Raw genomic sequence first — 25,692 nt, 5'->3', positions numbered from 1 at the left:
CATAACAATGTTTCATAATACTTTTATTTGCTTAGTAACAATTGTCAATCGCGCTAATGCGCGGTTAATACCTGATAATAATTATGACCGCGTTATTTAACTGCAGCGTAAATGTCATTCGTTATTCAATAAATAACCAGGAGTTTAAATGGCCCTAAAAATAGTTTTCGCCATTTTTTTCCGACCTGAAAACCGTCGAGTAATCTGACTTTATTTTTAATAACTATCATAAAAAACTGACAACTAAATTAATGTAATTGACTGAAATTACTATATGATTACTATATGATTTCCTATAATTGCCCAAATTACAATATGGAACTTAAATAAGTCTCAATACGCTATATTTTGTATATAAATAACATTTTTCCATATGATAAACAACATAGGTAATCAGAATAATCAAATAATGTTAACATTACTGTAAGGGTAGGCTGCACAAATATTTCATATCATTTATTCAAATATAAAACCACATAACCAAAGTATATGATTCTACAAGTTTTCATTTGTTTCAAGCTCTGAAATAAAAAGTATCGTCACCATGAAGTAGTAATGCTATTTTAAAACACATTATTTTAACTCATTTACCAATCTCAGCATTGTTGACAGTTTGATTAGGTCGCGAAAATAGATGACAAAATGAAAATAACATTTTACTTGCACAACGCTTAATCCTCTTTACAGACACATCTGTATTGGGAGGCGGAAAACGACAACGGGCGAGGCATGGTATGGTATTGCGCAAGGGGGGGTTAGAGGGTTAGGGTTAGGGTTTGGGTATGTGTTAGGGGTCGGGTTAGGGTTTGGGTTAGCCTAAACCCAACCCTAACCCTAACCCGACCCCTAACCCTTTTTGGGGTTATCACCCCTGACCATGCCTCGCCCGTTGTAGTTTTCCGCCTCCCCATCTGTATTGAGTTGAAAAAACAACTATCTGTCCGAAGTCTTGTTAAATTTCATCATGATTGCGTACATACAATGTTTAACATGTCAGAAATCAAATCCAGAAAGAGATAAACCTCGTTTGGAAATAGAAGGAAACCCCATGTCCGCATTCAAAAGCATGCTGAATTTTCAAATGATCATATTTATTTTGAATGAAAAATCGGTATTTTGCAACATATTCATTCAAAAGACTTCGGTGGTTTAAACACAAATAATGCTGATTTTTATTTCAACATTGTGTGTTTGTGCCCAACCAAGCGTGAAACAGTTGCTGTTGCGTTAAAGATAATCTCTCACCGGATGTCACTCTCATCTGGAACAAAGAGGGACTTGGCTTGGCGCCCTGATAACAATCAATGACCGTATGGCTTGTTTGAACGCAGTCTGATGACTTTATTTGCTTAATTTTTAAAATTATATTCATTTTGAATTACAAATCAGTATTTTGCAACAAATTCATTCAAAACACTTCAGTGGTTAAAAACATATAATGCTGATTTTGATTTCAACGGAGTGTGTTTGTGCCCAAACAAGCGTGATCCAGTTGCTGTAACGTTAAAGATAATCTCTCACCGGATGTCACTCTCATCTGGAACAAAGTGGCTATAAACGACGTGATAAAAATCAATTACCGTAAGGCTTGTTTGAACGCAATCAGATGACTGTATATGCTTCACTAATGACAAGCCAGATTCCTTGCTATAAAGATTAGCGCAGTCTACAATTATAGTGTCAGCAATGAAATTCGCCACTGTGCAAAAGTTGTCGCCACTTTTGAAAATGTGTCGCAAGTTGCGACAATGGCGATTGTCAGCAAAACGCATGAAGAACAGTAAACTGAAAAGTGTTATTCATTTTTCAACTCGCGTTTACGCCCTCATATGGGCAATACATTAAAAAATGCGATGAGATATACCAAATAGATTACAAAAAACTCTATATTACCTTGACCTCGATAATTCCCCGCTCTTCTATGGTGAAAGTGCCAAATGGCAAAAGAAGTTCCATAGTGGATTCACTGATATGTATTGTCATGGCTGTAAACACAATTCGAGAATTAAAAAAAACGGTTAAAGAAAACTGATTGAATTAGACCTCTGCAAACTGCACAAAACAATAAGAGGACGTGATCCATAAATTAAAAGCAATCAGCTGCTGTAATTGACAGTGTTCAAAAATGTTTTGGTAACTAATGACAAATTATTTTCCCACTTGAAGTCATATTCTACCATATCAGTCACAATGTTTTCCAAAAGATGAGCAAAACATCTACCGGTACGTAATTCTAACACTATTTATGATGTACTTTACTGCGCGATATTAATATTTCTAATGCGGTAAAAACTCAATTCATTAATGATTTCCGTGTGTATTGTGAATTAAAGGGGCATTTTCACGTTTGGGTAAATTGACAAAATTAAAAAAAGTTGTTTCAGATTCGCAAATTTTCGTTTTAGTTATTATATTTGTGAGGAAACAGTAATACTGAACATTTACCATGCACTAAAATAGCCATTATATGCATCGTTCGATTATTTATAACTTCGAAAATTATAAAGCGTTGCAATGTGAAACGAATTAATAATTTGGAGAGTTCTGTTGTTGCCGTTATATTTTGTGAAACTACAAGGATTGGTTATATTAAGTATAAAATACATTAGGCAGTGTATTCGGAAGGATAGCCGAGTGGTCTAAGTCGCATACTTTTTACTCCAGTAGTCCAGGGGTCAGTGGTTCGAGCCCTGCTGGCGGTTACCTTTTTTGTTCTTTTTGAGTTTTATTCTTGATTTTTTACTGGAGCATTTGATATCCAATGTTTACATTTATCAATATAAAGCATTTAATGACAAACTTTAAAATATGCCAAAATCTGTGAAAAGGCCCCTTTAACCTCATTGATGCAATCACTGGAACATGGTTTCTAATGTAAAAACGTAAAACAATACAGTACACAATGTTAAAAACTTAGATGCTCGAGGCAGTGGATTGAGTGGTTAATTAAAAAATGGTCAAGATTAACCCAACGGTCGCAAACAAAATTATTTTAAGGAAATATTCTAGAAAGAGCCAATATGTTATATAAGATTATTATGATAAGGTTTACAAATTCCTGATTTTGAGTTATATCGTTTTAACTGTTTTGTTTCGTGTATATTCACATTTAATTAAATTTCACATTTAATTTAAAATTAACCGGGACTGCATATAACTTCTAACAGAAATAAAGAAGTTGATGTGCTAGAAATGTTATCGCGGTGATAACATCGATCGGACATAACCGACTATTGGTAACAACCTCCGAATAAGCCGAAATGTGAAAATCGATTTCGAATATTAAAAGTCAATACAGTAAATCAATTCTTAAATACTACCTTTTCCATTGGACTCCATGCGACTGGCGGTGTTCACGGTGTCTCCAAATAGACAGTACCTAGGCATCTTCCGTCCAACCACGCCTGCGCAGACAGGGCCTGAGCGATAGGTTAAACATCACTAAAGAGCTTGATCATGTTGTTGTAACATTAAATGTTAGCAGATCTTACTCTTTCGTTTTCCGTATTGAGCAATGACTAAACGAGTAAACGTAAATCTATTCGGTTATAGAAAATTGTAATTTCTAAAACATTGTTTTATACATCTGTACCAACCACCAAATTTAGAAGCAAACATATATGTTGTATGCCGGTTAATTTCACTGATGAAAAAATGAAACCCAGAATTGAATGGTGAAAGTTTTATACAAATGACATAAGCAATTTATTCTGTACATGGAAAAGTGTCTTTCTGGTACCAACAGCAGTTCACAAATGTTATAAACAAGTCTTAAATGTACATGGGTTGGTATTGTTAATAGGATCATTGTAAACCGCTATTATTAAGCTGAGAAAGCTAAATAAATAAAAACTCATACTGTAGTTCTTTGTTGAACTTATTCATTCAACTGGAATTTTTGGCAAAACACGTTCAAAGCACTGAACGAAAATACAAACCAGAGTGTAATCCAATACGCGCCGTAAGCTGTTCATCCGGTTTATGACGAATCACGAACTGTCGCACACTGTGGAGTATGTCCAGGGACATCCGAGCAATCTGTCTAACATGCTCGTTACCGTTGCGTTCAGGGAGTCCGGATACCACCATGTAAGCGTCGCCGATTGTTTCAACCTGTCAGGGAAGTGTCGCGTTATTGTGAAATGAAATAAAATACTTTATATATAAATATTTATACCATAACGTTTATCAATTTAAAGAATATTTCAATATACTTTTGACCTTACCTTGTATACATCGTAGTTTTCAATAATGGCATCGAAACATGTGTATAGGTCGTTAAGCAAATCAACGACCTGAAATAAAAAAAATCAATAACAACATCAGCGGCACTGAGGGTAGACAGCCTTAATAGTAGCAATACAAGCAGTGCCTAAGTGTATGTTAGCAAGTAAACATTGGTAAATAGGTTTTGGAACTATTCTTTGCGGACATATATAGATGTTTGTTATAATGTTGGTGCTCATTTTAAAATATCAGAATCATATCATTATTTCTTGCAGTATAAAACACATATTGGTAACATATAAAATGTATAAAAAACGCAACAATCAACTATAAGGTTGTTGCAAATTTCAAATTGACATTTAACGCATGACAAAACGATCATTCTCCCTTCACTGCGTAAACTCGTTGCTACTCTTTGTTCTTCCAAACGAAACCGAAACTTATCGAAATTACGTCTATTAATGATTTTACGACGTGAAGTTATTTGTTTTTGTTTAGTTTTAATGTTTCATGTTCTGCAAGTTTAGCTTTTTTGTGTGTAATATGTCCATGTTCTCTTATTAATCATTTATACCCATCTCCGTCTGTTATCCCGCCGAGACCGCCGACCAGCTTCCTCCTGGCGTCTCCTGGCGAGTCCATCCAGCTTTCTTCTTATTTTGCTTGTGTGCTTTGAATCTGTATCCAGGTCTCGGCGCATAGTGTTTCTTCCTTTTTTCTTGAGGGTACCACATGAGAAATTTCCTTGTTGTATTGGATATAGACCTACCATCTCTTACATCTATAAAGAATCTTGTTTTCATCGGGTTGCTATGTTCTTTTACATAATTCTTCGTTGATAATATTGCTTGGCAAGCGGATCTTGAGGATTTTGTTCAGGCAGATGTTGATGAAAACCTGAATTTTTCTTCATGGTGGTGATGGTTCATCTCCAGGTCTCTGCTTCATAGAGGAATATTGCCTACACGATAGTTTTGATGAGCTTGATCTTGGTGTTGATGCATGCGAGAGCTGACGTTTGCATTCGTTCCTTCGTGGTTGTCTTTGATGCTGCCGAGAAAGTTCAGTTTTTCCACCTCTTCCAAGGCATCGCTTTGGACTGTGATGGGTATTTTGTTGGATGCGTTTGTTTTGAACACCTTGCTCTTCTTAATGTTTATTGTGAAGCCCAGTCTAGTTAAGCTCTCCGCAACGATACTTGCATTTTCGTTGATCTGTTGTTGGGAGAGAAGAGTCGAATTATCGAGGTCGTCCTACTTCTTTTAAATTATCAATTGGATCCCCATTTGCTCCTGGTCCGTCGTGGTCTTCAAAACCCAGTGTATGGCCAGCAGGAACAGAAAAGGTTAGAGTAAGTAGCATTGCTAAACTCTGCTTATTACTTTAAATGCGACGGTGAGCATTCGTCCATGAAAGATTCTACAGGCCATCCCTTTATAAGATGAAGACGTCATAGCCTTGTCATTGTCGACGAGGTTGATGTAAACGGTTGATATACGTACCAGCTATTGTGACGGAATGATGCGCACTGGCCTTGACGTAAGCCTTCATCGCATCTGCCGGTATGCTGTCATGCCCTGAATACTTTAATCATTGGCTTAATCTCTTCCTTCATGGGTGCACAGCACGTGATTGGCAAATCGCTTGTAGCTGACGGTATGTCAGATGTGTTCGGCTGATCTGGCCTGTCGAGAATATCTTGGTGATTGAAAACAGGTCCTTGGTTCTGATATAGTGGGCTGCCTCTACTGCTTCGTATTTGTTTATATGTACTCTTCTTGTGGTTTAGTTTTTGCTGACTAGTTCTGCTGTCGTTAAAACTTGCTTTCGTTTGTCTTTTTTCTTCAATTTTCTGTAGCGTCTCTTATGATTTCAACTTATTGTGATTGTATGACTTGGGGGACAGTACTTCCTTGCCTGTAGAGGTCACAGCTAATTATAATTTCTTAAACGTCTGCTATATAGTGTCTTCTTCATGCAGGTCCTCTATGACCTTGAACTTGTTGAAAAGAGTGACCTCGAACTCGTCTTGCTTCTTGGTGTCGAGATCGATTGTGGGTGAGATATTTACGGTTGGCGAAAAAAATATTTAAGGATTTTTCTACGAAAAAAAAAAAGCTTTCTTGTCTTATAAACTATAGAAGGCTCGTTCTTAACATGAATTGTTTCATCATATGCACTAGGTTAAACCTATTCCGAGCTGAGATGTGAAAAGGACACGCTGTGATCAAAGTATCTCTGACATTATATCCTTCATTGAGGAAGTCGAAAGCATTTTTTTAAAGGACTATGGCAATCAAATGATGAATTTATTTTGTATATTATGCATATACAAGAACTCAAAAAAGTGATGATAAAGTTATATGACCATCATTTAATTATCTATTATTGAAAGAGTGATTATATAAACAAATGCTGTGTGTGTGTCAAATTTCGCTGAAACAGTTAAATAGTTAACATACATCTCCTCTAATTGACTTCTACTTAAACTAATTAACCCCAATATTTTACATTACGTCACAGGATTTAATTCATAACATGGCTTTCTAAAATAGAAGTTATTTTAATAAGTTCACAATACGTTTAAAACAACGAAGCTAAGAGAAGTTATTTTAGCAACAACATATAAACAGCATGCGTGTTAATTTTGAAATGAATGAAGCGCTTCAGAGCTTGATGTTGCATCATGTGAGGTATCAAAGTTTGACTCAGCAATCCTGCCCAATTTACTTACAAGACTTGAAAAAGTTTATACGATTTTGCGTAGGTGTGTTACCCAGCTTTTGATCTACATTTATACCGAATAATGTTCGAGAACTGAAACACTTAATTATCCGAATGAATAATGCTAACATTGCCTTGTCTTATTTGAGTTATTTCCTCCAACACTATGGCTCCCTTTTATAGATGAATGAAAAACATGTAAATAACACCTTTTCTATTGACATGGTTTACTTTTTTGTTACTAATATGTGTTCTGAGCTGACCCCAAACGGCATTTTTTTATTTAATTAGATTAGTGTTCATAAAATGAAGCTATTTCCCAAAATATATCATTTTTCATTCACCTCTGATTAAAGATAGACCAGTGTATGGAAGGCCACTCTTGTCGTATTCAATAGAACATACTAAAATTTCCATGCCTTTGACAAACAGCTTAATTATATCAGTATCAGAATTCTTGTAGCTACTTTGAAGTTTTGACGCAGGATTTTTACTTTATACTAATTTTTAATTCTGAATCAATTACACAAATCGTAAAGATCACTGTGTTTTATATTTGTTCATTACATATTGCAGTGTTTGCTTTTCTTAAATGAGCCTGGCACAAATCTAAAGAGGGTTGAAATGTTATTGCGAACAAATTACCTCCTTAATTTGGCTTATAAAAGTTACATTTAACTGACGATGCAATTTTTTGCCTTGGTGAGCTGTCAACTTTGTTTGAATGAAATTTCCTTAAATATGTGAACTATTTATACAAGTTCGTATTTGAATACAAACGTTTTAGATGTGATGCTGCTTTATAAATTATTATATGTTTATTAAATAATTCTCAAAAAACAAACCAAAGATGATACATAACATATTGCAGTTTAGACACATATATTAATTAAATATCTTATACATACATGTACATGTTTTTGTCAGGAGCGTACACTTGCATTAAGTGTTATCAATAGTGTTTGCGATTCTTTTAAACTAAAGTTAGTTATCTCGTTTTAAATAATGTTATGCTTACGAAATTAAGGTATATTGCGTGGCAAATAATTTAAACAGACGCCGAAAATCTGTTTTTCAGAGATGTTTTCTTTTTAGGTACATCTGCAACATCCACAAGATAAGCATTCTTTAAGCGACATTAGTAAGTTATACCTGTCCTTAATATCGATATATATTTTTACGTATATGCATTACCTGGAAGGGCGTGCTGTTAGCAGATATGGTAGTAAAACCAACGATATCACTGAAGTAGATGGTAACACATTCGAAGGCTTCCGGGTTTACTGAATGTCCCATCCGCAGTTGATCCGCCACACTTCTGCAAAAAAGGAACGCTCGTATAAAGACACGATGTCATTATTATGTCATTTTTTCTGTAATTATAATTTTGTATCATTAAATTAAATACGCCATGCCAATATAAATACATCCATACATTGCATATACATGTTAACATATATGTTATTTGTGGTCATGTTACACGGTCATTAATATTCTAACAATTAATGTAAGCTTCATGTATAAACCAGTATACAGCACGCTCATAAGCAATAATATATTTAGATTTTGATATATTTCTGAAGGGTTATACTATTGGTGTTTGTATATTGTAAAAATACACATACTTTTCAAGAACTGGTTTATATCATTTATAAACGAACGTCGTTAACAACGAGGTTTTTAGAATATTTAACGCACACAATAATTCACATTGCGTTTAAGTTCCTGAGTTATGAAAGGCTTTACAGTAAACTGTTTAAATCAGAATCCATCGATTTTTATGCTAAATTTCTCGAACCCGTGTTTTATTAATGTTCCACAGTCCTCATCCTGGCATGACCTTAAACAACAACTCTTTTGAATGTTTCTCTCCTTCAGGATGGCCAGTGTTTTCTCAACAACAAAACATCTTAGGTAACTTGCTTATGCTAATTTACAACAATACTTTACTTTTCACTCAGATGAGCGATATAGAGCCATCACGTACATCATTCTCACAAACAACCTCTTCAAAATACTTAATCAAATTTCAGTCGGCCTCACCTTGGCAGGACCTTATAAAGCAGCTCCTCTGAACGTTTCTTCTCCTCTAGGAACGCCTGTGTTTTCTCCTCGACCATGCCTTCTAGGTTAGTGGCGTATTGCTCCATGCGCTGTAGCAGCACGTCCAGAACGTTCTTTGACGCGCCGTTGTTTCTATGATGAATGCCAGATTCATATCATACATAAACCGCAAAAGTAAGTATTGTTGTGTAAATTAGAAGCGCTTTTACAAAATTACTTGCTTTCCATAATAAGAACAGCAACGGATACGTTTTCAAACAACATTTCATAAAATAAAACTCGGTGTAGAAAGGTAAATATGATATCATCTTAGAATTTACATAATATATTAATATGTACAAACATCGCCGCCTACCTCGTCATTCTTATTTTCCTCAGAACTTTCCTCACATTCTGGAACGTTGGTCTGTCCGACGGAAGTTCTTCCCAACACTGGTTAGCGAGTTGCACCAGTTCCGGTATATGCTCATGCTCGTTCAATATCGGCCGGTAAGGCTTGATGCCACAATTCTTGATCCGTTCCAGTGTGTCTATAAATGAACACGACAGGATGGGGTTTATAAACAGTTTGGTCGGGTTATTTCCAGTATATATTTATTTCAGAGTTATGAACATTTTATTGTCAATGCTGAACTTTGGATTGTCGCGTCGGAGGTAAAACATTGTAAAGTCGCGGCGGACTTCTTGTCCTTGTTTTGTAGCGGCGGACTAATTACGATTTTACAGTCACAGCGCAGTTATGATCATTGGTGTTAAATTGCATAAAAGGGGAAAAGTGATAAACATTGCATTATCGCCATGGTAGAAATATACATCGCACCGTCGCAGCAGAGCTAGGGGCATTGCTAAGTCTTTGCGGAGTTATGAAATTGCACTGTCTACGCCTACTTATAAACATTACATTCATATAACTGACAGGTGTAATTGGAGATTTTAGCCCTAGGGCTTTACTCGCACGTACCGCCGATTGATGTGTACCAAGATTCCTCGGTGAACGGCTCGGCTCTCGTGCACATCTCGTACAGAATGACGGCGAAACTGTAAACGTCTCCCGCCTGTGAGCGCTGACGGCTCGCTGGGTACAGGCGGAGATGTTCGGGCGCCATCCATAGCAATTCCGGTGAAAACATGTCTGCGTGAAACAAATAAACTACATGACAATTAATAAGAATTGCTTGCGTCTCATACTTCCACTACCACTAGTCCACTACTACTACTACTACTACTACTACTACTACTACTACTACTACTACTACTACTACTACTACTACTACTACTACTACTGCTACTACTACTACTACTACTACTACTACTACTACTACTACTACTACTACTACTACTACTACTACAACTACTACTACTACTTCTATTACTACTACTACTACTACTACTACTGCTACCACCACTACTACTACTACTACTACTATTACTACTACTACTACTACTACTACTACAACTACTACAACTACTACTACTACTACTACTACTACTACTACTACTACTACTACTACTACTACTACTACTACTACTACTACAACTACTACTACAACAACTACTACTACCACTACTACTACTACTACTACTACTACTGCTACTATTACTACTACTACTACTTCTTCTACTACTACTACCACTACTACTACTTCTAGTACTACTACTACTTGATATATTAAAATTATTATATAACAACAACTAATGCTGCTACGTTTTATATTATCTAAATCACATTAACTAATTATCTTAATTGACCAAACATTTTCCTCACCGCTTTCAAGTCGCGCATTCCGCATTTCGGCTTCATTCAAACAGTTGAGTCCAAAACCGGTAATCTTGAGCACGAAGCGTCCATCTATCATACACCGCGAGTCTGTTAACTGACCATGCACACCAATACTGCTAGCGTGAAGGTACGTCATACCCTATACATAAAATATTGACATTTACATTCACTAGTGACGCTGACATAGCGAATGTACCTCTCGTGGAGGAACGTCATGTCATACTTTATCCATGCACCATTGACAATTACATAACTTATGTACCAGGCTTTGTGTAATAATTATTATTGCCATGCCAATAGCATACACAATTTACACTTACCTAGTGCACAAACGAGCATGTACCTAGTGTTGAGACATAACTCATGTACCAGGCTTTGTGTAATAATTATTATTGCCATGCCAATAGTATACACAATTTGCACTTACCTCGTGCACAAACGAGCATGTACCTAGTGTTGAGAAATGTCATGCCCTATTTATATAAAAATTGCTTCTTAATGGCTCATGTGCCTAGCGTGGTGATAAGTCATACCTTAAACAATTTTGACACTCATGTTTTTATCTTAATATATTGATCAGTAATGTAAACCTCTTAAATACAACTTGTTCATGTTCAGAGATATTTATTTTATTACAATAATTAAAATATTGTCGTCGTATCCATGATCTGAAGATAGGTAATCGATTTGCTATTTATGTGTTGCTGTAAATTATGAACAGTCATCTAAAATTTGATAGCAATTACTCAAAGACTTCTGATATTACGATCTGTGTTTTACATAACAAGCCAAGTGAATGCTGTAGGTGTAACTTCTACCAGAAGTTCTTTTGAACGCAGTGTGTGGTAAGTGAGACTACTGTTTAAGTACTCCGATATCTCATAGCGAATTACCTCCACGATATCCTGAATCAGCGACAGTTTGAAGTCCCAGTCCAACTTCATGGCGTCATTTTGAAGAATATCCTGGAGGAAATACCGTCGTATAATTTATAAAATAAAATATTTCTTAAGTTAATGTTTTGAATTCAATTTTTGAAACAGAAAATATAGTTCATATTGTGTCAAGCAGTGCGAAGAAATAAACCAACCGGTATGTGCCCAACGAGCAGTGATACAGCATATCCAATATATTAGAGACAAAAATGTAATAAATAAGTAAATGTGGAGGGATCTTTAAAATAGTTTGTATTCTAGCAGACTCAACAGCGGTGTATTCGTAAAACACGTTTAAAGAATCTACTTGCCGATAGATGGATTTCACCCCGCAGCGGAACAAAAAAGTTTTTAATTAACCTTTTTCTTACCGCGTTCCTTCTTTCTTACAAAACCATTTATGAAGATGTATCAACCTGTAATCTTAGCATTCAACAGAATATGCGTGTCACACAATAATTAATCAACACTCCTTTTGTCCCTTAGCGCGTGAATGGCATATTGAGTCGTAAACCATAATTGAAAATGTGCACTGCTTCAAGACCATTCTTATCAAAAAGCATCAACGTTTTTATCATATATTGCGTCTGATGTTGATCAATAGATTCAATCAATCGCTTTGAAATAAGCGTGATGCAGCAATTAGATTATTTTCAGCGGCTGTCTCCACATTGTTTTGAACCGTTTTAAGTACATGTTGGGTTTGCATTCGCTGTTTCACATGAGACCACAGCAGGCTGTTGAAAACAACGCATCAAGTACAATAAGTGTGTTTATGTGATTGAGGTCAAATATCAATAAAAAAGGGTCTTTAAATGTTTTCAGGTGTTAAACTACGAACATATTGCGTACATTGTATATTAATAGATCTTGATACAATGTATAATTAAATTATATGTGGTTATTGTTAGATTACTACTTAAATTATCAATTTATTATTGTCTTCAATTAGATTTTATTCATACAAAAATAATTTTTGGTTTGCAACTAGTCCCCACAGAAAATGGTGGTGGCGGTGTAAGTCCATGCACATACAGCTTACATCAGTTTTACATTATTACGTAATATAAAGTAAATCGAACACTTCAATAAAGTTGTGTGCTTGTTATTTATTTCTATGGGCTCTGGCCCGTTTCGGCTCAGTAACAATTGATGTTTTAAAGGTTGACTCTTATATTATCGGTGACATTTATTTTTCGAAAACAATAAATGAACATTTATGTTTTATTTTACTCATATACTTTGTTTTCACCCATGTACAGTGTAAACAAGTGTTTTAACACTGCTCCTTAACTTTGCGTTCAAGCATGAGGGAACCTAACTTCATCTTGGAGTAGACGTTCCGGTATTCGGGAGAACTACTGCTAAAGATTCGACTAATATCTCAAATATGGAAGCGCCAAATTGCTTAATAGAAATTAAATACTTGTTAAACAGTTCCATCATACAAGACAGACCAAAGAGAAACATCATCATTTTATTGGGTGACTTCAACGCCCAGATTGGCTTGGACAACCGAGGGTATGAGAAGATCATGGTGAAGCGAGGGTTAGGCGAGATGAACGACAACTGGGAGAGATTCGCCGACCAGTGCGCCAAGAGTCACCTGGTCATGGGAGGAAGTGTTTTTTTTTATCACATAAGGATACACACAAAAACTTGGGTGTCACAAGACCTGTCAACGGAGAACCAGATTAACCACTTATGCATTATAAGGAAGTTTCGTCGCTCTCTTTAGGATGCACGTGTCAAGCGAGTGCCAGACGTGGCGTCGGACCATCATCTCCTTGTCGCCGGATTGAAACTAAAGCTGAAGAAGAGTTGGACAGAGGGGCCCAGCCAACGCCAACTTTACAACACTGCCACACTGAAAGACGGAAGCAAGAAGATTTTAAGGTCATTCTCTCCAAGTCCCAGGTCCTAGAGGAGCTGCTTGAAGAAGAGACGATAGAGCAGAAGTAGCAGACATTGAAAGATGCAGTGACATAAACATGCCAAGATGTACTGGGCTCCCAGTCTTACACCCAAAAAGAGTGGATATTAGCAGAGACGCTTCAGAAAGTTGGGAAAAGACGAGAAAAGAAGGCAAGTGAAAACAACAGCAGAACACGAGCCGCAAAAATGAAAAGCACAAGAAGAGTACACCGAAGCAAAAAGGAACGTCAAGCGAAGTATTATAGGAAACAAGCAGAACTACCTAGAGACGCTTACAACAGAGGCGAAAGAAGCATCCTATCAAAACAGAACTTAAGATCTGTATTCCATCGCCAAGACACTAGGAGAAAAGGTTACCAAGCCAGGGAGGCCAGTAAGGGACACAAATGGAGGAGTAATAACAGATGACGGAGAGCAGAAGAGGTGGATTGAGCACTTTCAGGACCTACTCTACAGGTGCGAACCCACCGGAAATTCTGCCTGCTACAAGCGATGTGCCAGTCAAGTGCTGCACTTGCACAAAGGAAGAGATCAGCAGCGCCATCAAGGAATTGAAGAACGGCAAATCTACAGGACATGACAGCATACCGGCAGAAGTGTTTAAGGCTGACGTGGAGACCGGTGTGGAGCTACTACACCCACTCTTCAGCAAGATATGGGAAGAACAAGAAATTCCAACAGAGTGGATAGAGGGTTATCTCATCAAGCTTTCCAAGAAAGGCGACCTCAGTTCCTTCAACTACCGAGGAATCACACTGTTGTTCATTCTAGGAAAGTTGTTTATTGACATCCTGCTGAACAGAATGAAAGGCGCAGTAGACCCGCATCTCCGTGACCAACAATCAGGCTTTTAAAAGGAGAGATCGTGCACGGATCAGATCGAAACCCTGTGCATCATTCTGGAACTGTCCCTGGAGTGGAATTCGTCGTTGTATGTCAACTTCATTGACTATGAAAAGGCGTTCGGCAGCATTACCGTGAGTCTCTCTGGAGACTTCTGAGACACTATGGAGTGCCAGGAAAGATCACTAACATCTTCAAGAAGTCTTATGAAGGAATGATCTGCATAATCGTTTATGGCAGACAGCTCACGGATGCCTTTGAAGTGAGAACCGGTGTGAGACCAGGCTGCTTACTCTCGACTTTCCTGTTCCTGCTTGTCATCGACTGGGTAATAAAGACACCGGAGGAGCAGAAGCGGAATGTTATTCAGTGGACACTCTGGAAACAGTTGGAAGACCTCGAATTTGCCGATGATTTGGCTCTTCTCTCCCACATCCATCAACAGATGCAGGAAAAGACAAGCATGGTAGCGAAGAACTCAGCTAGACTGGGCCTCACCATTAACAGAGGGAAGAGCAAGGTTTTCAGGACCAATCCATCCAACAACACACCCATTACAGTCCAAGGCGAGGCGCTGGAGGAGGTGGACAGCTTCACCTATCTCGGCAGCATTCTGGACAACCAGGGAGGAACGGATGTAGATGTCAAAACCCGCATCGGTAAAGCACGAGCAGCCTCCCATCAGCTGAAGAACATCTGGGGATGCAGCGAAATTGGCATCACCACCAAGATTAGGCTCTTCAATACCATCGTGGAGCCACTACTCCTCCATGGAGCAGAGACCTGGAAAACCACTGTCACTACCATACAGAAAATACAGGTCTTCATCAACACCTGCCTCCGGAAGATCTTTAAGATTCACTATCCAGAAAAGATCTCCAACGAAGAATTATGGAGAAGAACAAAGCAGCAGCCTGTTGAAGAAGACATCCTTCAGAGACGTTGGCGGTGCATAGGCCCCAAGCTTCGCAAGACATCATTCAATACGACAAGGCAATTTCTCACATGCAACCCCCAAGGGAAAAGGATGAGAGGGCAGCCTAGAAACATCTGGCTCCATGACCTGGATGCAGATGCTAAGCAGATGGTCCAAACATGGGGCAGCTGGAGAGACTCGTCTAGAACCGAGAAGCATGGAGGAAGCTGATTGGCGGCCTATGTCCCAGATAGGACATCAGGCAACGATGAGATGAGATTATGAGAAAACATTTCTGAGTCTTGTTTTTTTATTATTTTTGTTATTCCTACTAGATATTAAGTCCGTGATTAAGTCACCGGATTGTGTTTAATAACAGATCGAACAAAACTTAATTAGTGTTCTGTTATAGCCGATCTGATTCTAACGTTTTGTATGTGAGAAGTTTGATCTGTGTGTACCTGGAGATGACCCCTTGCACAGAACTCGGTCAGCACACACATCTTGCCTGTTTCCGGACAGACTCCAAAGAAATGAGTCAGATTTGGACAGGTGATCTCACGCATCTGAAAGAAAAGCCAGTTACTGCGTTCATACAAATGTGGAAGTGGAATATATACCGATAGTGCCTGCTCTATATATATCGTTAAGTTTAGATATAAAGATATAAATTCACAGTCAAACGATATTTAATTTTACAATAAAAAAGCATAAGGGCGTTCCCACGGTTATTGTTTTTTGTTAGTGTAGTTATTTTCAATTACACACAACCATTAAATGTTTACACGTAGTGATATACCCTTTCAGAAGCTATGAAATTAAGCGTATGATTGACGGGCAAATGTTGCACAGAAAAACAAAGTCTTTTTAAGAGCAATTTTAGAAATTCGGACAAATTAACCGTTCTAAAAAAATTAATTTACTCTGAATGTTCTTTGTTCTAGAAATTTTTTATTCAATAGATAATTTATGAAATGTTGATCATTTTATCTAGAAAAGCGTTCGTCTTGGTTGAATGATGACACATTATTTCTAGAAATGCATCGGTCGACACCCACAATAAAGACCGCCAGAACAAGGTTAGCGGAAAATAGGTTTAAAAAAAGACCGAAATAACGAAGTAAGTGTCATATTGACGTTAAAAGTTTACATTTATGGGCGGTTTAAAAAAATTAAAAGCATTTTTTTTTCAAGTTTACGTTTTATGCAACGTCTTTTTTTTATTTTTCCAAACCGAGCTTGTTCGTATCAATAAACCTTACACGTAAGCCGATATTAAGCCGAGGTTTAAATCATATGTTTTGCTCAGATGTTTTAATTTGAAATCTATATACGACAATTGGTACGAAATAGGTCATTTCCCAGCAATCGAACTATACTGATTGCACCATGAAAGATGATGGTTATACTTGGGGCCGAAACAACGACCCTGTTGATAAGCACAAAATATATATATTGTATGTAATTTAAATAAATATTAGCCAGTTTAAAGGAAAATGATTCAAATTCTAAACATGTTTCTTCTATAGCGTTATTATTTTGTTGGTTTTTAATGTACAAAGAAGGTTTATTATAGTGAGAGAAAGAAACAATTAAAAACAACTATAAACAATTAAAAACAGTATCAGGAAGCAATAAGACGAGGGCTGATAATTTATTTTTAAAACTTATATATTGTACTTCTGTATATTTGTTCTGATTTTTTAATTCTAAAATCTGTTCATTAATCTAAATAAGTCTTTATACATTTTTATATATGTGTTTTTATTTGTTATAAAATGCAATATGTTGATACAAAAAGACAGATTAAAGAAGCAAAAGATAAATTGAATTGGTAATTTTGTTTCCACCATTTTTTAGCATTTTAACAGTGAACGACAGCAAGTCTTTCGTTCAGGCATCCTGAAAAATGGTTCAATGATTGAATTGGATGTCAGTTCGACATCGCTTCTTATATAAATGTATAGCGGCGAGTTGGTGCAGAGCTGCTTGAATCTCAGACAAAAGCAGTGGAACGACGGCAGTATACCGGTGTCGATGTCGGACAATCACCGCGCCGCGTTGCAAGCCAGATCTCCAATATGCAAATCTATATTGTTCCCATACACATATTTTCTCGGTCAGTTCTCTGACATAAACAAAACGAGCAGAATAGATGGTACTTTTGTGGTGTTTTTGAAATGCAATTATCGTGCAACCGAAACTACTTGGCTCGCGACAACTTTCCCATCAAACCACGAAAGTGGATGGAATTAAAGCCGTTATGAAAGAGGTATGAGCATACCTGTTTGATCTCTAGTAACAGTGCTCGGTCTATGGGAACTGTCTTCACCATCAGCTTTCTGACATGCACAACTGTTCCCTGCAAATATGTTTTCTTTTCTTATAATGACAATAGAGATACATTTACATAGTATAACATAGTGTTACAACCATATACTAACGCTTAAATGCGATGTGATATTATTTCTGCTTGAATGTCATACCGTCGCAATGAAATGATAAAATTGAATTTGATGCCAAGTTTTTTTAAGATTTTATCGTGTAATTTAAATAAACTTTATTGCAATAATGTTATTCCATATTTGAATAGAAATGTTCTTTTCATCCAGCATTTATATATATATATATATATATATATATATATATATATATATATATATATATATATATATATATATATATATATATATATATATATATATATATATATATTGGGTAATACGCTGTATATAAGTAACCCAAGGTAAAATTGTTGATAGCAATCAAAATCTAATCAAAAAAGTGAATGGTATGAATAGGGCAATCAAATATTGATCATGCTTACAAATCATATGCAAACAGCGTGTTTGATGCTAACATAATGCACTTGGCTAGTTGTGTTTCATGATATAGAGGTAAATTAGGTTTACAAGTATTGTAACACACCTTGTAAACACCAACTGTCTGAGCTTGATGAGGTTGTGTTATTATCGAAGTGGAGCCGTCGTCGGTATGAAACTGAATATCGTCGACGTATGATATGAAAATACGCATGTTCAATAATATCAAATATCAAGAAACGATGATCTGTCAAAAATACTGGTTTAAGTTACTTACATACAATAATTGAGACAGCTGATATAAAACTTACATTTCAGTGAAGTACGGTTCTCGTTATATGTTTTTAAGCAACGGGATAAAAATAATAAGTGTTCACAAATTCAGGGAATAAACATTCACCGGTAAAATCAATATGCTTAAGAATGTCCCGTACTTTCGATGCCCAATTGCTTGCGTTTTTTGCGTTTAAGTTTTAATCTCTGTATTAATGCAACGTGGTTAAGAATACTATTTCCCTGTTTCACAGTTTATAATTTCACAAACTATGTTGCTATCCTGACGTATCGGTGAGAATATATGTCTACATAAATAATTACAACAGCCTCCCAGTTAAACTCTGAACAAAAAAAACGACTAACACACACACACACACACACACACACACACACACACACACACACACACACACACACACACACACACACACACACACACACACACACACACACACACACACACACACACACACACACACACACACACACACACACACACACACACACACACACACACACACACACACACACACACACACACACACACACACACACACACACACACACACACACACACACACACACACACACACACACACACACACACACACACACACAAACACACACACACACACACACACACACACACACACACACACACACACACACACACACACACACACAAAACCAAGAGACGAATTGTTTCAATGACCAAACATAAGGATACATGTTAAGGACAAGTGATAACGATAACAGAAAATAAACATAATGATATTTATTTGGCTGTTGACAGAAGCGAACGCAAACTTGGTGGTTATTTAAAACATATATGAGAAAAACTACTATGTTTTAAGATCCGGCAAACAACAATTTTCCCAATGGTTAGTGCAGGTATATTTATTCGTAAACCAATGTATACACGCACCGCGACGTCATTGCAATATTGTCGGCATGACCCGCTGCGTAGGTATCAAGAAAATAGTGCTTTGTCAATACCTTTTGGCGAACTCTTTATAGTCTAATACATTAGGCGCTAAATTTCAATGTATTGATACATTTGATATTTGCTGAATTGAAATTAACAATAACTAAAGAAGCTTAGTATTACAAACGGCAAAAGTTATTGCGAATATTCACTGGAAACTTAATGGGCGTCTGTTGTAAAACCCAAAGTTCAACTATTTTGCGCAGATGTGTTCATACGACATATTAATTTAATGTTTCTTTCTTCGACAAATATAAGAAAACCTGTCGGCATCGGTATACTTTGGAGTTATCTATTTCAGTGAAATAATGTTTGGAGCAAGATTAAAACGGCAAAAAATTTCTACAAAGATACGAGAAAATGTACATAATTATCGCTAAACTCGATATGTGACAAGAAGGACTGCAATAGTCTACGATTTGAACGCCAACAACACAAAACTTCGTGAGCCGCTTCGTGTTACCCGACGAGTGCTGGACATTACTGATGGCATCTGTATGGTCACATGTATGTCCTCACTGCGCACGCGCCACCAGTTACTCGGGATATCCGCTTCCGCTTTTACTCGCCTGAAAATAGCATTAAGCTATAATTAAGATTATGAAATACACTTCTTCATACATGTATAAACCGGATTATTTCTTCATTAAATCATTAAATATCTGTTATTAGAAGATTTAAGTCCAGAATTTATTATAATTGTTTAAATTGTCTAAGCCGTTCCATCAGCATAATTTTGGTTATTGATATTTGCATTTCAAATAAATAAGCATGTATACATAAAGGTTTACCGTCTACAGTTGATAACTCCTGTGATCCATACATGAATATGATAATGCCGACTACGGCAAGGACGACAATGACGCTGCTCAAACTGATCGCCACCAGTGCACTGGAGGACAACGCTTAGAGAAGAACAGTATGACAAATGTAAACATAGTAAAGGCGTATCCATGGAAAAACCGGCTAACTGTTTATGCGTTAAATGTCTCCCGTTGCAGCATTTTTTAAATGAATAAATAAATAAATAATAATAATAATAATAATAATATTAATAATAATTATAATAAAACAACTAATAATCATAATTAATTATGATGATAATAATAATAATAATATTAATATTAATAATACTAATACTACTACTACTACTACTACTACTACTACTACTACTACTACTACTACTACTACTACTAATAATAATAATAATAATAATGGCAGTCATAAGAGTGAATAATGAGCGAATAATGCCACTGCTATGTAGAAAGTGTTTCTTACAGAAAGTGACGCAGAGTTCTCCGCGAAAGCCACACGCGGGTCGGTTTGGAGGAATACTGCCGCTCACTGGCCAGTGTATCGGAACTTCCGGTATCAGCCTGAATTGGTTCTTCCAACCCTTGAATTGCGCAACTACCTTCAACGCGTAAATACACGGTAGGTTATCTTCAGAGACTAAATTTTCAATTTCTTTAAAATGTCGAATTTTCTCGAATAACGATATGTTTTGTTGAACAATTAACGTATTAAGACGGTGTGAGTGAATAGGTATTTAACGTGTTGAAGGCGATTGATTTTGAATTAAAGGGTAATTCTTTTGATGAATAAGTCGTTCCTTTAGCAGATGATCAAAGAATAGCTATGCACTAAGCGTCGCCCACTTACACCAAGTGCATTAAAATGGAAAAGATAGATGACGATGAAGAAATGTATATTTGTTGAAAATGTCGAATGTACTTGAATAATGCGATGTTTTGTTGCACAATTGACGTATTAAGACAGTGTCAGTTAATAGTTCTTTAACGTTTTGAAGGCAAGTGTGAAGAATTTTCATAAAATGTTCATCAAACTTAATAAATTTAATATATATATATATATATATATATATATATATATATATATATATATATATATATATATATATATATATATATATATATATATATATATATATATATATATATATATATACAAACATATGTGTGAACAACCAGATACACAGAAATACAAACAGATTTACATATTCCCATTGAAGACTTCGGCGTGTGCGCCTAGTTACGATGCAGAATGAAGCAGACATACTATGAAATCCACATCCCCCCCAAAAAGATGATTCATATTCAGTTATATACCCCACCCTAACACCGCTACACATCTCCAACGTTGGAACAATTTACATACACAGAAGGGACAGATACATGCACATTTATTTACAAACATAAAATCATAGTCGTATTTGAGCACGATCCGGTTAGGATTCATTAATACCCTAACACTATGCTAGAAACACCAAGGAAATACGTTGGATCTAGAAGATACAGTGAAATTATGAGTATTTATATGTTTCAAGGGAGATGAGTATATATATATATATATATATATATATATATATATATATATATATATATATATATATATATATATATATATATATATATATATATATATATATATATATATATATATATATATATATATATATAAAGTAATTGCTAATTCGCGCTCATCGTTTGAAGTGAAATAAAATGGAATGTTCTACAAAAAGCTCAATAGCATATTTTGTTTGTCTGATTGCCTGAGTATAACCAATGTTTCTGTATACTAGTATTCGATTTATCCGCAATTTACCAACTAAATATCAACAAAACAAGTGAAAATAGGTAAATTCGGAAGCATGTGGTATAATGATGCCTGTGTTATAATGATGTACTTATACCGTATAAATGACATCTGAATTGCAGTATAATGGTAGAACTCTTCAAAAGAATGTGTTAATATGATGCGTTTAAATGAAACTAACAACACTAAAGCTTACCTTGAATTGTCCTGTTCCTGGGACCATGTCGAGTAAGGTAAAATCAACCACTCGGTCACCGTTTGGATTTATATAAAATGGTCCGCCGATTCCTATAAAATAACCTTAATATGTAGACATACAAATCGAGGTCTATTTCAAATATTATATAAAAGTGGCTGTCAACCCGAATGTTCGATTAATGTACAACACATTACAACACAAGTTATGTTATCCATGTTACTCTATTAGTGATGGTTGTAATTTCGAACGAGGTTAACTATTTAAGACGAATGTTTTTATTTCTAAACCATTAACAATGCGCATTTTGTTGGGATTTGTGCAAAAGAAAATAATTTCCATCCTTTGCATGGGTGTCTTTATACGTCAATTAAAGAACTCTTATCGCTATTGTAGGGTTTTATGACTTGCGCTGTCGACTGCGATTTAACTTGTCTGGTCATTAAAACATATTTACAGATGAACCTACATACTTTGAGGTGAGTTATGTTCTCATAAAATTTCTCACCAACAAGGGTTCTGTTCCACATCCGATTAACAACTCTCTGCCCGTCACGAGGATTCTCGCCTGCCGCGATAGTCTCATTTAGCGCAAGCGCATACAGTATGAAGGAATCGTACAGGCCTATGTTCATTGGGGACACCTGCAACAGTCATGCAATCAATGCTTGTAGCGCAAATGGTTAACCAAAAATCTCCTCGATACAATTTTCTCCGACTGTTAATCATTAATACACTATTATTTAAAAACCAAACACAATAATACAAGTCAAATGCGTATGTATGGTTTTCTACTTCACATCTATAAATCTCTTGTCTGTGGACTAAGCGAGCAGAATCTTTCTATCTTTCGTAAAACCCAGTCAATTAACTAACATAGGACTAGGCAATGTGAATGTGCATTTATTAAATATGCAAAAAACGATCTAACAGGTTGTCAGAAATAAGCTTATGTACCAGACATAACGTAGTTATGTACAGATAACCCTGTTCAAGGCTTGATACCTCGTGGTCTTTTTCCCACATGAAGTTGTACTCGGTCATAGCGCGACGCTTCACTTCCGCCTCGAACCACGCGAACTGCAGGTCTTCCGGCCGGCGGGGCCGCGCAACCATCACCGTTTCGTAGGCTTTCCGCGCCGCCTGTGGAAACATGTGGATATAACCAAACAACAACAAACAAGTACTGAATTGACATGTATGTGGGATAATAATACACGATATAGAAAGCTATTTTACAAGTATCACTGTTCGTGTCGTTTGAGAGTGGCCTAAAATCATGTGATCTTGATTTGAAAATTTATGCTAAATGTTTCAACGAGTTAAAAATACGGTCATAAACTTTAATGAATTCAACAATTATTAATATAACGATGCTTCTGGTGCAGCTGATGATTATCATTAAGATTTTTATTATTATTGTGATGGTGGTTGTTGTGGATGTAGTGGTAGATGATTGCGGTTCGTGGTTTTGGTGGTGCTAATGTTGCTGACACAGATGATGATGAGGGGCACGTTCATGATGACGATGGTGATCATAACGATGATTTAGCAACTGTTTTACCCGGTCCATATCGTCCCCTCTTTCCCAGTTATAGTTGCCTGAATGCGGGTCGCCCCAATACGTGAATAAGAATATCAGCACGTATTCTCCGAACTTTAGCGACGATTTTTCCTTGGCCAGTATCGCCATCTGACGGAAATGGTCCGCGTTACCAGCAAATATGAATACTGAAATAATCAAGTTTCCTGATTCATATTGATATACGTGAAGTTATTATATTAAACTTATGGTGACGATTTGCAATAACTTGCGATACATATGACACAATCCAATTACACATATAGACATATATATATATATATATATATATATATATATATATATATATATATATATATATATATATATATATATATATATATATATATATATATATATATATACTACTTTCGAGTTATATCGACCTATACATGCTTTGTAAATTTCATTTATATTACGAAGAATTAAAACATATATTAATGAAAATAATATGCTTGAAATTGACGAAATTATTCGTTATGTCCTTATGGACTATTTGTATACCTCTTGACAAAGAACCAGCTTGACTTATCACTCGGAGTATCTCTACTTGCAGGTCTGCAGCTTTTGCATTAAAAAGGACTGGATGCGAGTGAATTTGGTTTGCTTCGCTCTCGAATGTTCGCTTCAAATCGTCATGGTGTGTATTGAATCATAATATAACAATGGCAAAATGTATCAGAAACAGGGCTTTTCTTATCTAATATTGTAAAGTATATTTATAAAATGATCCACATTTCGAAACATAATATCTGCTAAGACTCATTTTGCTTGATTTTGTAAGAGACTTGATCTTTGTGGCTTTATTGTAATGTCTTACAAAAGACTTACACATCACACGTTTTAATTAAAGTTTATTTGCTCTATAGTTAAGTAATTGCCTTTTATTTTCATAACGATGCACTCTTTGTCCTGAATGTTACACTCCATGTTATTTAAACAATTTAAGTAAGCTTTTAAGTTTAAAGTTTTCATAATTTAAATATTGTTATTAATTTGATATACACGGGTATACTTTTCTGTTCCATAATGTTTTTCTTAAAGGCTAGTACTAATACATGCAACCAATTTATTCATGATACCTGAAAACTGGTCCCAAACAGATTGCTTCGGTAATCGTTTGCGTCATAGATATTGGCTATGTCTGACCATCCGAAGTACTTGACCACCTTCAAAGAGTGAAATGCAACATTAGAATTAACGGTGGGGAGTATGGGGAGTACGCAGACGTAGCGATCGATTGGTCATTTTTGGCTCATGTACTAATCATGTACTACTTTAAAGCACCCCTTATACTTTCAAGTATAAAATAGTGTTCTATAAAATAGATAGATAGATGGATTTATTTCAGTATATAAAATACATATGGCATGGCACACAACATAATTAAATTTCTACATATCATGAAATACAAATGCTAATATAACAGATCAGCTAAAAGACTAGAGCTTAAAAGCAATTTGATAGCAATCATTTGGTAAAAAATGCATAATTGTGTGTTTTTATATAATTTGTTAAAATATGTATAATTGGTGAATCAAATATTAATTACTAACATAGTGTACCAGGGCATGTACTCACATACCCAAGATAGCACAAAAAAGGGAATGGGAATTGTGGTCCTGGAGAATAATGACATGTCCTAGAAAGGCACACAGCTTTGTTCTTAAAGATGGTACACTTAGCAAATTAACATTTGAGTAGTAATACACATCATTTTAATAATAGTAAACATCATATGGGGGATTACAGGCTTTATTAATAAAACTACAAGCTATTTAAAATATGCTT

The 25,692-nt window shown here is 35.9% G+C and overlaps 1 protein-coding gene across 1 annotated transcript in view; it reads right to left on the bottom strand.

The window, feature by feature from the left end:
- Positions 1–25,692, bottom strand: part of LOC127857460 (atrial natriuretic peptide receptor 1-like) — a 29,809-nt gene that overhangs the window by 1,299 nt on the left and 2,818 nt on the right. The window contains exons 2-19 of the mRNA XM_052393855.1: positions 24,984–25,070; positions 23,325–23,462; positions 22,828–22,963; positions 22,320–22,411; positions 20,786–20,883; positions 19,971–20,076; positions 17,709–17,786; positions 15,886–15,990; positions 11,689–11,760; positions 10,781–10,934; positions 9,977–10,147; positions 9,371–9,545; positions 8,995–9,147; positions 8,146–8,269; positions 4,227–4,295; positions 3,939–4,113; positions 3,321–3,419; positions 1,894–1,985 (exon numbers count right to left, since the gene is read on the bottom strand). Of these exons, the coding sequence (XP_052249815.1) occupies positions 1,894–1,985; positions 3,321–3,419; positions 3,939–4,113; positions 4,227–4,295; positions 8,146–8,269; positions 8,995–9,147; positions 9,371–9,545; positions 9,977–10,147; positions 10,781–10,934; positions 11,689–11,760; positions 15,886–15,990; positions 17,709–17,786; positions 19,971–20,076; positions 20,786–20,883; positions 22,320–22,411; positions 22,828–22,963; positions 23,325–23,462; positions 24,984–25,070 (2,124 nt within the window). The remainder of the gene's footprint in view (positions 1–1,893; positions 1,986–3,320; positions 3,420–3,938; positions 4,114–4,226; positions 4,296–8,145; positions 8,270–8,994; positions 9,148–9,370; positions 9,546–9,976; positions 10,148–10,780; positions 10,935–11,688; positions 11,761–15,885; positions 15,991–17,708; positions 17,787–19,970; positions 20,077–20,785; positions 20,884–22,319; positions 22,412–22,827; positions 22,964–23,324; positions 23,463–24,983; positions 25,071–25,692) is intronic.

This window comes from Dreissena polymorpha, chromosome 14, assembly GCF_020536995.1.
Source record: "Dreissena polymorpha isolate Duluth1 chromosome 14, UMN_Dpol_1.0, whole genome shotgun sequence".
Classification (NCBI taxonomy): Eukaryota; Metazoa; Mollusca; class Bivalvia; order Myida; family Dreissenidae; genus Dreissena; species Dreissena polymorpha.
Note: the sequence above shows the minus strand (reverse complement) of the source record. Positions and strands in the feature narration are given on the sequence as shown.